This window comes from Tursiops truncatus, chromosome 11 (genome assembly GCF_011762595.2).
Source record: "Tursiops truncatus isolate mTurTru1 chromosome 11, mTurTru1.mat.Y, whole genome shotgun sequence".
Classification (NCBI taxonomy): Eukaryota; Metazoa; Chordata; class Mammalia; order Artiodactyla; family Delphinidae; genus Tursiops; species Tursiops truncatus.
Window position 1 is genome coordinate 88,159,378 of NC_047044.1, and position 12,645 is coordinate 88,172,022.

At 36.4% G+C, this 12,645-nt stretch overlaps 1 protein-coding gene across 6 annotated transcripts in view; it reads right to left on the reverse strand.

The window, feature by feature from the left end:
* PIK3C2G (phosphatidylinositol-4-phosphate 3-kinase catalytic subunit type 2 gamma) overlaps positions 1-12,645 on the reverse strand; it is a 366,119-nt gene that overhangs the window by 221,171 nt on the left and 132,303 nt on the right. For all 6 annotated transcript variants that reach the window (XM_019936917.3, XM_019936884.3, XM_073788986.1 and 3 more), the window contains one exon: positions 2,633-2,726. In XM_019936917.3, the coding sequence (XP_019792476.2) occupies positions 2,633-2,726 (94 nt within the window). The remainder of the gene's footprint in view (positions 1-2,632; positions 2,727-12,645) is intronic.

Sequence of the window (12,645 nt, forward strand, 5' to 3'; positions counted from 1 at the left end):
CTGTTCCCATAGTCCACCACCACAATTCTGGGATGATTCGTTGTCTCTTCAGGCAGTCCAGAGATGCAGTGTACATCAAGTTGATTGTGGTGATTTAATCTGCTGCTCCTGAGGCTTCCAGGAGAGATTTCCCTTTATCTTCTTTGTTCGCACAGCTCCTGGGGTTCAGCTTTGGATTTAGCCCCGCCTCTGCATGTAGGTCGCCTGAGGGCATCTGTTCTTTGCTCAGACAGGACGGGGTTAAAGGAGCAGCTGATTCAGGGGCTCTGGCTCACTCAGGCTGGAGGGAGGGAGGGGTATGGAATGCGGGGGGAGCCTGCGACGTCAGAGGCCAGTGTGACGTTGCACCAGCCTGAGGCTCCATGTGTTCTCCAGGGAAGTTGTCCCTGGATCACAGGACCCTGGCAGTGGCAGGTTGCACAGGCTCCTGGGAGGGGAGGTGTGGATAGTGACCTGTGTTTGCACACAGGCTTCTTGGTGGCTGCAGCAGCAGCCTTAGTGTTTCATGTCAGTCTCTGGTGTCCGCACAAATAGCTACGGCTCGCGACCGTCTCTGGAGCTTGTTTAGGCGGTGCTCTGAATCCCCTCTCCTCATGCACCCCGAAACAGTGGTCTCTAGCCTCTTCAGCAGTTCCGGACTTTCCCCCGGACTCCCTCCCGGCTAGCTGTGGTGCACTAGCCCCCTTCACACTGTGTTCACGCAGACAGCCCCAGTCCTCTCCCTGGGATCCGACCTCCCAAGCCTGAGCCTCAGCTCCCAGCCCCGCCTGCCCCAGAAGGTGAGCAGACAAGCCTCTCAGGCTGGTGAGTGCTGGTCAGCACCGATCCTCTGGGCAGGAATCTCTCCACTTTGCCTTTCACAGCCCTGTGGCTGCGCTCTCCTCCATGGCTCTGAAGCTTCCCTCCTGCCACATCCCGTCTCTGCCAGTGAAGGGGCTTCCTAGTGTGTGGAATCTTTTCCTCCTTCACAGCTCCCTTCCATAGGTGCAGGTCCCATCCATATTCTTTTGTCCCTGTTTTTTCTTTTTTCTTTGGCCCTACCCAGTTTCTTGCCTTTTGGGAAGTCTCATGACTTCTGCCAGCATTCATTAGGTGTTCTGTAGGAGTTGTTCCCCATGTAGATGTATTTCTGATGTATTTGTGGGGAGGAAGGTGATCTCTACGTCTTAGTCTTCCACCATCTTGAAGGCCTCCCATGTCTTGGAAAGTTTTAATGTCAGGGTGGAGCACTGAAGTGTAAGGGCAAACCCCACAATGAATGTTTTGAAAATTCTTTCCAACTTTCATTTATTTTCCAGTCACATTTTAGATTTCTTTCCATCTCACATGAGTTTATAATCATCATTTTTAATTAGGGAATAGCTGCAACGCTACTCATCTTTATCTCTGTGTATTTGCTATGTTGGATCCTTTGTGCATCTTGTCTACGAATTTGCATTTACAGGCATATGGCTCTCAGCGACATTCCTGGTGCCAAGTGTTATTGATTCAGATTGGGGTCTTCAAATGGATTTAATCTATATAAACTGTTGTAAAAACTTACTTTTTTGAGTTGGGTTAGATATAGCAGGTTGCCCATATTCATGAGGCATGAGATGAATAGTGTTCCTGCAAGTTGCATTAATCTTCATTTTCACTACACTATCCTGGCAAGCCTAGGGAAGTCACAACTATAAGGAGTGGCAGAAGCAACTCTATGGTATATATATTTCTAAACCAGCTCTCTCTTTAGGAGGCCTTTAGAGAAGTGCATATTCTGTTTGTAAAGTAACATGGTATTCAAGTCTATTCATAGAAGCTCCCCACTTCAGTCTTAGGGTCTCCTGTCTTAAATTCAAAACCTGAGGCACCTGGCATTTAAAATAGCTTGTAACTACAACCTGACATTTCAGATAAGAAAATACCTGTGTTAAAAAGCAAGACAAAAGAAAAACATAAAGACCACTATTTTAGGCCTATTCAGCATTCAGTATACAGTTAACTTAGAAAACAAATCATTGCTTATATTTTGGATATTCAATCATATATCAATACATGACCATTTGTGTAATTGTTTATATTTCAACATATTCAGACTAAATCCATCCTTGATCATATTTCTAGATAAATTTATATTATTTTCCAAAATTACTCCAATATTGTGATATTTGATGTCATAAAAGTGTACTATCTGGCAGCAGAATTTGGTTATTAGAAACTACTTTTATAAAATCTACAATTAATATTAGAATATGGGAAAAGCAAGAAAAATATTATGAGCAGATGCCTAGTAAATGACTATTTTCTACATAATATTTATTTGGTTAATTTTTTATTGTTTTATATATACAGTTGGATACAAGTATTTCATCACAAGCATTTCTATTTTTTTCCTGTTCTAATTAATAAGTGAAGTCATTTTCTAAAAATTTTCCCTTTTGGCTTTTATATACCTTTTTTGTAACTGTAACCAATTTTGGCTAGAGAATGTCTGCAGTACCCATATTGACATATAAGCTATAATTTTTTAGCCCCCTGGCTGGTCAAATTGCAATTATCACTTTTATGTAGTCTATTGTTGATTCACTGGGAACTGTTTTAGAGAATTATTGGTTAAAATCCTGGAGTCCCTTGGCAACTTTGCTGTTCTTACCTGAACTAGCTGTGGAAGATATTCCAGTAGTTCATCATTCAAGAGGTTGTCTAACTGTTGAACTGCAACTTTACGGATTTCTTGATCTGGAAAACTAATACAAAGTAAATATATCTATTAAGCTGTTAACAGTATAAAATAATGCATGAGAAATATCAAGAAAACAGAGAATTAATTTCACCTCCAATGCATTAGATAAATAATCTCACAATCAATTAAGTTGTTCATTAGCACCAAATAATCATTCTTTTTTCATAGTCTGTACTCTCCTATGAACTGCAGTAGAAAGTTGTTTTGACTTTCAGATCCCTGACAGCTTTCCTGCCTATAAAATGTGGACTACAGAATATAAAAGATATTTTCTAAAATATATGAAAATTTTTGCTTATTATTTAGCCATATATTTAAGTAAATTATTACCAGCTGGAGACCTGATGGCATATATGATTAAAAATGAGATATGGTATATTTAAATGAGTTTTGGCCAGATGATAATGAAAACCAGAAATCTAAAGTATCTTACAATAAATAAGCACAAATAACTTAATACAGCTAAATCTTACTAGACTGTTAAGTTCCTGAGGGTAACTATGCCTTACTCATTTTTGGACTGCAAATGCCTGTTGTAAGATTTAGCACCAATCAGACACAATAAAAGTTTGTTACTGAATTAAATTTAGTTAGCATTTGAAACCATGTAGTCGCTCTTCATATTGGCAGGTTGCTCATCTGTGGGTACACAGGGTTGACTGTACTACATCATTTTAAGTAAGGGACTTAAGCTTCTGCATTTTGGTATCTGCAGAGGTCCTGGAACTAATCTCCTGAGGATACTGAGGGACGACTGTGCTCCTCCGATGGGCTCCTCTGATTGCCATTCTCTTGCTCCATCAGTAGAAGTAGATTCAATTATCTCTAGCTCCTGGGAAGTGCCTAGATACAACTTTGACACCATACTTAGTATGTAGATTAGTAGATATAACAAGGGTATTGATAAGACCAATTAATTTTAAACAAGTCTTAAAAAATTAGTATGTATAATTTAAAACTTGAAGGAAACTTTTTATAGTAATTTACTTAAAAACAAAGACATGAATGAACAAAGTCCCCAAATCCTTTTGTATGGGAACAAACAAAATGCTTTTCAACCAGTCAGGTGAGAGCTCTAAAGACTGGCTCTCAATACTGTGGAGGTCAGAAAACTTTAAAGTCTCTGAGGCCCAGTCTTTTTCAACATGTCAGGTTACTGAAGGGTGAAATGAATACTATGCAGCTACAGTGTAAAGGAAAAAATGGCATTACTCAGTATCTCCCAACTGTCCTTGATAGCAGTTTGAAATGCACTGCTTAAACAGTTTACATATTTTTTGTTCATTTAAATTGAGCATTTTAATTGCAACAAGAATTTCACTTCCAAGGTTAGTCATACAAAACCCTTATTTCTGACCTGCAAATACTTTTCCAATAATTTTCTCCCTATGAACATTCAAGCAATAAGATCTAGTGAGAATGTAGTCCAGGCACATCTCAAGAAGTACCGCTAAGGTCAGAAGATCTTAGCATAGCATTAAGCTCAGATGGAGAGTAGAAATGGTGTAATAAAAATGCAAAGCTGGAAGAAGGTCAGCTTGTTTTAGCACACTAAGACTTTATTTTCCCCTAATGAAATGTGATTGACTAACTTATTATTCTCAATTATTAAACCATTTGTCTGTGGCTTGTAGATGTCAAGGTCAGTTGGAGGACAGTTTGAAGTCTTAGAGGGAATAGTTAGTTGGTATATTTTGTTGCCTAAGTGATGACTTAGGTCTGATACTAGTCATCCATGCTTTCCTGTGTGCCTATTTTATCTTATTGGTGTGAATGACAAGAAGGAAAAATAGAAAACAAACATCACAACAAAACAAAAACCTTTGGTGAACATTATATTGGTAATTATGTATTTATTTCCAAACACTAGAAGGTAAACACTCTGAAAGCAGAAAAATTCTGCCTGTTTCATTCATATATGTGTCTGCATTGCCTCTAGATAGGTGGACACTCTCCACATATTTGAGAAATGTCTAAACTGAATTAATTATCATTCCACCTAAAACATCTCTACTATCAGACTTCTGTCTTGCAGTCTGTGTTATCACCTTTCTCCAGTCATGTAGGTCTTAAATTTTAATGGTTATATTTTCTCCCTCTTTGCCCTCTTCATTTAATTTTTCCCCCTTTCCATCTGGTGAAATTCTATTCATCCTTGAAGTCAAAGCTCAAGCATCAATTTACCAGTGAAGCTGTCCCAGCCACTTTCTAGCCCCCTGTTAAGTTCATCACACCCTTCTCTATGGGATTCTATACACATGGTTGAGGATAGGCTCAATCATTTATATCCCTAGTCCAAGCATAACTGAATATATTTGTGGAATTCCTAGTAGTCTCTTTTCTTTATATCTCATCAGTTGCCAAGTTCTGTTGATTTTTCTATCCCAATGGCTCTAGCATCTACACTTGTTTCAATTTCTTCTGCAACTGTCTATGCTAGTCCATAATTATCTCATGCTGGTATTAGCATTTGTCATAGCAATACCTTATAAAATTTCCTGTATTATTTTGTAAGTTCATTTCTCATAAACCATTAAATGGTTTTCTGTTTTCAAAGGATCTCTCAGGCCCATACTATTCATTTAGATATTCAAGGCTGGCTGAACACTCCAGATCTTTCTACTACTGTAATACTGAATAAACTGCTCTGGCTCATTCTATGTTATTTTTATTTTGAAAATGCTACGCTCATTCTCACCTTTGTGAGTACTGTAACCTCTGCTTGGAACACCCTCCCTTCTCTTCTTAAAGTCTTAGTCCTCCTTCAAAATGTGGATCAAATCCCCTTGAAGGCCACTATGCCAATCTTTAGCAATCACTTCTCTGAACTCCAAGGGCCTTGAGTGGTTAAATCCACTGGGCAATTAGGATATGCTACTGTGTATTAGGATTTATCATTTTATATATATGTATCTTCATTCCTCAGCTAGTGAATATATAAACTGAAGATAAAGATTGTTCTATCTCCTTTTTTTTATTTCTAGAATTTAGCACCATGCTCCATACATGTTGAGTGATTAATAAAAATGCATTGGCCATGAAGATAATAATGAAGAAAATCATACTATGGAGCCCATCTTATTTCTTGTGCTCTGAGATAATTTACATTGGTAGCAATAGGCTTAATTCCACAAACACCACTCATACAAATTCCAGATTTTTTTTTCCTCTCAAACAGTAAGAGAAAAACAAATCTGAAGGTAATGGAAAAGAAGGGTTTATTTTCTTTTTTTTTCAGGCTCCTCAGGAATAGGAGAACAAAAATCTAGTAATATTTGTATAGTATAGTCCAAAAGGAAAATTATATATTGTATTAACATGTGCAAATGCTGGGAAGAATGTTTTTGCACCTTCATAGAAAGGAATGTCTCTTTTTATTCATTACTGTTGCTTGAAGTTCAGGAAGAAATTGGAAGAGAAATTGCCAAGAAATGAACCACAAGACATATTGAGATGTGGCTAAGACCTAACGACATTAAAACATATCCAAATATAACTTGAATTTGACTATTTTAGGAAGAGTTGGCCACATTAAAAGAGACGCTGGCAGTGTTGGTGAAGTTCCTGGGAAATGGGCTCTTTCATATATTGCTGGCAATATACGGGAACATGTATTTAAAAAGAATCTTTAAAATGTGCTTACTCCTGGATCTAGCAATTCTACTTTGGGAATTTTTCCTAAGAAAATAATCAAAGGTGTGTGTGAGGATATATGTATGCAAACAAAATTGGAAATAATATAAATATCTAAAAATAAGCAGTTAAGTTAAATGTGCTATGACCATATGATAAAATACATGCTGTCATTAAAATATTAAAATAAGATTTAATAATATGAGAATATTTTGAAAAAATTGTGCAATTTGTGCAGTATCATACCATTTAGAAAAATGCGTGCATTTTTCCATATGCTTAACAAGAAAGATGGAAAAGGAAGGATCAAAATATGAATACCAAATTTCTGGATGGAAATGTCATGGATGACTTTAGTTTTCTTTTTTATGCTTAGGTTTTCAAGTTTTCTATATGAAAGTGCTATTGGTTACTAAAAAAGTAATAATTTTTAAAGCAAGTCTCATTCAATTAACTATGAAAATATATTAATAATTGCAAATATATTACCACTAGAAAAAAGATCCAAATCATATGTCCTTTTAAGAGTGCACATTGTTGAGTAAAAGAACAAGCCTCATATCTTGTAGTTGATTGAGAATAACATGATAGGCCCAAATAGAGATCTGTGCCTCTGGAGAATTTATGCTTAATACCTTTTCAGGGCCATGAACTTACCCACAGATCAATGGACAAACATGTTCCACAAATCCTGGCATTTCTTTCCTGTGATGTTGTCTGAAACTATTTAATCTTTGGGGATATAGTTGTTGGCATTTCATGCTCAGTAACTCGCTCCTCAATGAGGTGAGGGCTGCCCACATTAGTTCTCTGACTGTGCTGTGATATTTACAAACTGAAATGTCACATGTATCAGAAGAACGCAACCTATTTTGAATTTTCAACAAGCTAGGTTGTTGTACTTTCCAATGACCTGATTTGCTTGAAAAATAAGTATAATTTTTACCGATAATAAACCAGAGTCACTCTCTAGTGACCCTGCTAACCTTGGGATTACTAATTACTGTAGGCATGGACATAACACCTTGAGTCTGGGGAATAAACGAAAGTCCCGTTAGAAGATTCACCAGGCTTATGTCAATTAGGTCCTTGTTTATATTTATAAGAAACTTCCTTATAATCAATAAGAAAATAATTTAAAATGTAATAAATGGAGATCTATCTGTTTTGAGGTATTAAAAGGATACAAGATCAGTAAAATTCCATTACTTGTTGGGGAGGAGATTATGTAAGGTGAAACAAATTTTCATTTATTATGAAATTTTAAAAAATTAGGCATAAGAAAAGTCCAGTGAAATAATCACTTATTTAAGGTTATTCATAATTTTTTAAATGTCCATTTAAGTAACTTTACACTATCTAATTTAGTTTCCCAAGCATCTCTGAATAGAGGAGCAAAAAAACAATTGTGGTCAAAAGCAAAAACATCAAGACTGGCTTACTATTCAGTTTTACATGAGTTTCGTGAGCAGTGATTCTATATATTCAGGGTTTAGTTACTTCCGAATTGAGCTAACAATTGCATCCCTGGGATTTCTAAAAGGACAAGATACCATATCTAAGGTAAATATAACTGTGTATGGTAATTGTTAAGGAATTACCTAAAAATAGCTTACTGTCCAATGAGGACATTTGGACACAAAGAAAAAATAATCCTTGAAGACTGACTGTAAAAGTTGACAGAAAGAATCTAAGACGTGGCAAAACCCCTCAAAATGTGAAAAATTAAGTAAAATTAAAACAACTTCAAGATAAACATTTTTCAAAGAAACTTCAGTGAAATATCAACTCTGTATTTTGCCAACAATGTAGGGTAAACACAAAGTTTAAAGTCAAGCAGAGAAATAAGTTGGAATTGAATTTTACATGGGCAGGAAAGGAAGAGTACCAAGTATTTAGGTAATTTTTTGGCTCAAGGTAGAAGCAGAAACTGACCAGTGGTTAGAATCTGCTGTACAATAAAAATTCTACAATTTATTTTTTGGTATCCAGACCCTTTTACACTCTTAAAAATTATGGAAGATTCCAAAGAGTTTTTGTTTATGTGAGTTATGTCTATCAACAATAACCAATTAGAAATAAAACCAGGACATTTAAGAAGTATTTACCAATTCATTTTATATGAGATTAATAAACCCATTACTGGCTAACATGAACACTATGTATCTATGAAATATGTCTATATTTTCACAAAGAAAATATTTAGTGAGAAGAATGATCCTGTTTAACATTTTTGTCTCTAATGTCTGGCTTAATGGAAGACAACTGAATTCTCTATCTGCTTCAGTGTTAACTTTGTTGCAATATCGCATGTCATGTAGTCTATGGAAAATCCCACCCTACACTCATGAGTGAATGAGCGTGACAAAGAGAAATGACATCTTAGAATTATTATGGAAATAATTTCGATCTGTGACATCGCTGTAAACATCCTTAGGACTATAGACATCACTCTGAAAACTTTGGATATACAACATAGTTTTGGCATGTGTTATTGTAGTGGGGCCATAAGTCAAGGAATCGGCACTTGTGCCCTGTTTCTAAGACAGCAACACATCAACCTATGTCTTCCCTGAATGAATAATTGGCTTTGCAGTCATCTGACTTGGGAATTGTCATTCCCCCTCTTTTCCCTCAAACATTTATAATTTCTCTCATCTCAGAGGCCTATAGGAATATCACAAAGGATTCAGACAAGCTTCAACAGGACCAGTGGAATTGTGAGGTGAAATTTCAACAGAAAAATACATCTTTCAATTTTTTCCATTTGACTTGTTATTTTGTCATTTCTACTTTTTTCTTATTTTCTTTCATTTTCTCTTTTGTTCTTCTTTTTCTAGTTTGAAAAACGATATAGGGTCAATACCTTACTCAAAGAACTTTTGAAGTGATGGGTGAAAGCCAAATGCAATGTAACAAGTGACCTTTAAAAAAAGTAGCTTGGAGTAAACTGAAAAGCAAAGAAATCTGAGGTCAAATTTAAGTGTAACAGAAATGTCAGATTTCTGAAAACACACTAAGAATTCAGGCATAATGCCATGAGGCTATTCACAGTTAAAAGCCCCAATGTCAGGTTAGAATTAGAAAACTATCAGAAGTACAGAACAGTTTTTCCAACAGGTTTTGAGTCTGATGACACACTCAGCATCAACTTGGAAGAAAAATGTCAATATGAATATCTTTGCTATTTTCAAAAAACAATCAGACGTGACAGAAGAAATTTTTTTCTGGGAAAAATGGTGAATAAGGCTTCTTTAAGATGATCGTCAACTTCTATCTACTGAATAACTCATGTTCCTTCAAAAATTTTCACATGATTACAAAATATTAGAATTCAAGGAAACTTGGAGACCTGGTTCAACCTCCTGATTGTACAAATGAAGAAACTGAAACTCAGAGAGTTTGAGCTGTTTTCCTAAGGTCATTCATGGTGACACTGCAACTAGACTCCAAATATCCAGAATACTAGGCCAGTTTTTCTAGCAAGGCCTTCTAATCTTTTGACTAGATATTATCATATATGCTTACATGATACACACAAGACTAATTTGGGTGTATTTTTAATTTTATTTCATTCTAAATGGATCAAAGAGACATATAATAGTGAGCAGTGTAATTTGTCTGTTTGGATCGGGGCATTGGTCTAGTCATGAACCAAAAGGAATAAGAATGAATCATAGGCCCAAAGGGACATAGGAACTGTACAGACATTTCCTGATGGATAGTCTATGGACTTATGCATGGATATTGAGAATTAACTATATAGTCATGGTATTAATTAAAATTATTATTTAAAGTTAAAGAGTAGTTATTGCTTTTGTTCCTCTTTATGAATGCATTTTGATTTTACTTATAGACAAGCTTAGAAAGGTCCTATTTTAAGCAAGTGGTGTATTGAAAGCACAATGGAGAGATTTTGTGTTTGGATGCATTAGACGTTACATGCAAAAGCAGCATGATGTTAAGAAAAAACATAGGGATTTTGAATCTAAATATAAAGGTTCTTCTTATCTTATGCCTTCTCTCTCTAAACAAATTTATCTGCACCCTTGACTTAATTCACATTCTTCTCTGGATGATTTCCAGATCAGGGTCTCTAGCTTAGATATCTTTGTTGAACCACAACCAGTCATCTCAAGCACACCTCAAAGCCAACATACAAACCCTGAACTGCAGTGTTCTTGTTCTTCTATAATCTGTTTGTCACCCAGTGTGCCCCATCTTAGGGAATGCTTCTATTATCCTCCTACTTACATAAGACAGAAACCTAAAAAGTAATCCTTGATACCCCTCTTTTTCACTACTCCTCCCCATTCAATCCTGTCATTTTTACTTCTAAATGTTCTGATTCTCTTCATTTTATTATGTCACCACCACCACCTTCTAAGGCTGACTTGCCATTCTCTGACACCTGGACTACTTCTATAGCTCCCTATCTCATCTTCTCTCATCTACTTTTGCTTCCCTCACCAAATCCATGCTTCACTCAGAAACCAGAGGAATCTTTGAAAGATGAAGATCAATTCAAAATATTCTCTCACTGAAAATCATTTATGGCCTTCCTGTTGCTATCAGAATAAAGACCAAGTTGCTTAACATGGTCCTGTTTAGAAGACCTTAACATGATCTTCTAGTTCCATCTGAACATATCTGTTCATCTTATATCACACACTCCTTCCCTGGATTCCAGGCACACTGGCTCTCTTCCCGTTTCTTAAACACAGTTTCCGCATTTCATAGATTCCCTCTTCCCAGGAAGCTCTTCTCTTACTCTCCTTTTTCACCAATTCATTCCCACTCATCTTTGATCTGAAATCAAACATAACTTCCTCAGGGAAGAATTTTCCCACTCTGGAGAAAAGATTTGGGTCCTTTATGTTATCATGGAACCATGTGCTTTTCACTCAGAGCTGCTATAACACCTGTTATTTTACATTTATAATTTGGTAGTGGCCTATATCTCCCCACCTCCAGTAGACTACAACTCCATAAAGGCAAGATTATGTATCTTTTTGCTTAATATGCTTGCTTCAGGGCCAAGCATAAGTAGGCCATCAATAAGTACCTATTGAGTGAATGAATAGACAAATTGGGTTTCAATTTCTTCATCTGTAAAATGGGGATCAGTAAAATGGAATTTGTAGATGTTGGTAACAATATTAAAGAGATTGTTTTATAGGCCGAATCACATAACATACTGTAAAAGAGCTTAATAAGTAAGCTATAAGTCATTATTCCATTGTCAAATATTTATTAAGTTGCTAACTTTTAACATATACATTTTGACAAGTGAATTTAAGCTTACTGAAGCTTACTATAAATGAAATTGTTCCCATGAATTTATTGATATTTACAATGTGGCACTGAAAAAAATCTGAAAACTCTGAACTCTCTTAAAAGTATAGTTATGGGGCTTCCCTGGTGGCGCAGTGGTTGAGAGTCCACCTGCCTATGCAGGGGACATGGGTTCGTGCCCCGGTCTGGGAAGATCTCACGTGCTGGGCCCACAAGCCATGGCCGCTGAGCCTGCACGTCCGGAGCCTGTGCTCCGCAACGGGAGAGGCCACGAAAGTGAGAGGCCTGCGTATCGCAAAAAAAAAAAAAAAAAAAAAAAAAGTATAGTTATGATGAAGAGGATAATGACAATAAGAATGATTGGCAGCATGTACTGAAAGCTCTCATAAGTACTCTATCCTGCAAGGTACATGATGCTTATTACTCCCAAAACTTGTCCAAGGTCATTCAAGTAATAAGTGGCAGAGACAGATATGTTTGATTTCAAAACTTATATTACCAACCATGAAATATGGAAGCAACTCCAGAAACTCTTCAAAAGTACACAAAGGCAAGATACATATCTTTGGGTTTATGCACGTCTATGTTTTTCATTTTTAGTATATCACCTTGACTCTCCCTTCACGGAGAATACTGAAACTTTCACGTTTTTCTCTTCCATATCCATAGTTATCTAAAATCATATTCATATTTTTCCTTCCCTCCCAACTGAGAGGAACAAGTTACTCTCTTCCTCTCCTTGATAAAATTCCCATTTGCATTTTTGGTCCAGGTTGTTGGCTGTTGGTACCATCTCATTTTGTCAGTTCACCCATCCCTGTTTTCTGATCTTCCCTTCATGCATCTTTCATCTCAGTTTTTAAACATGCTTGAAGCTCTTTTATTTCAACAAACATATGAACCCCAAACATCAAAATCATTTTCTTACCTCCTCCAACTTTAGTGATCTTCTTGCCTTTACTAGCAATCCTATTCCAAGAGGCACAATTTATTTT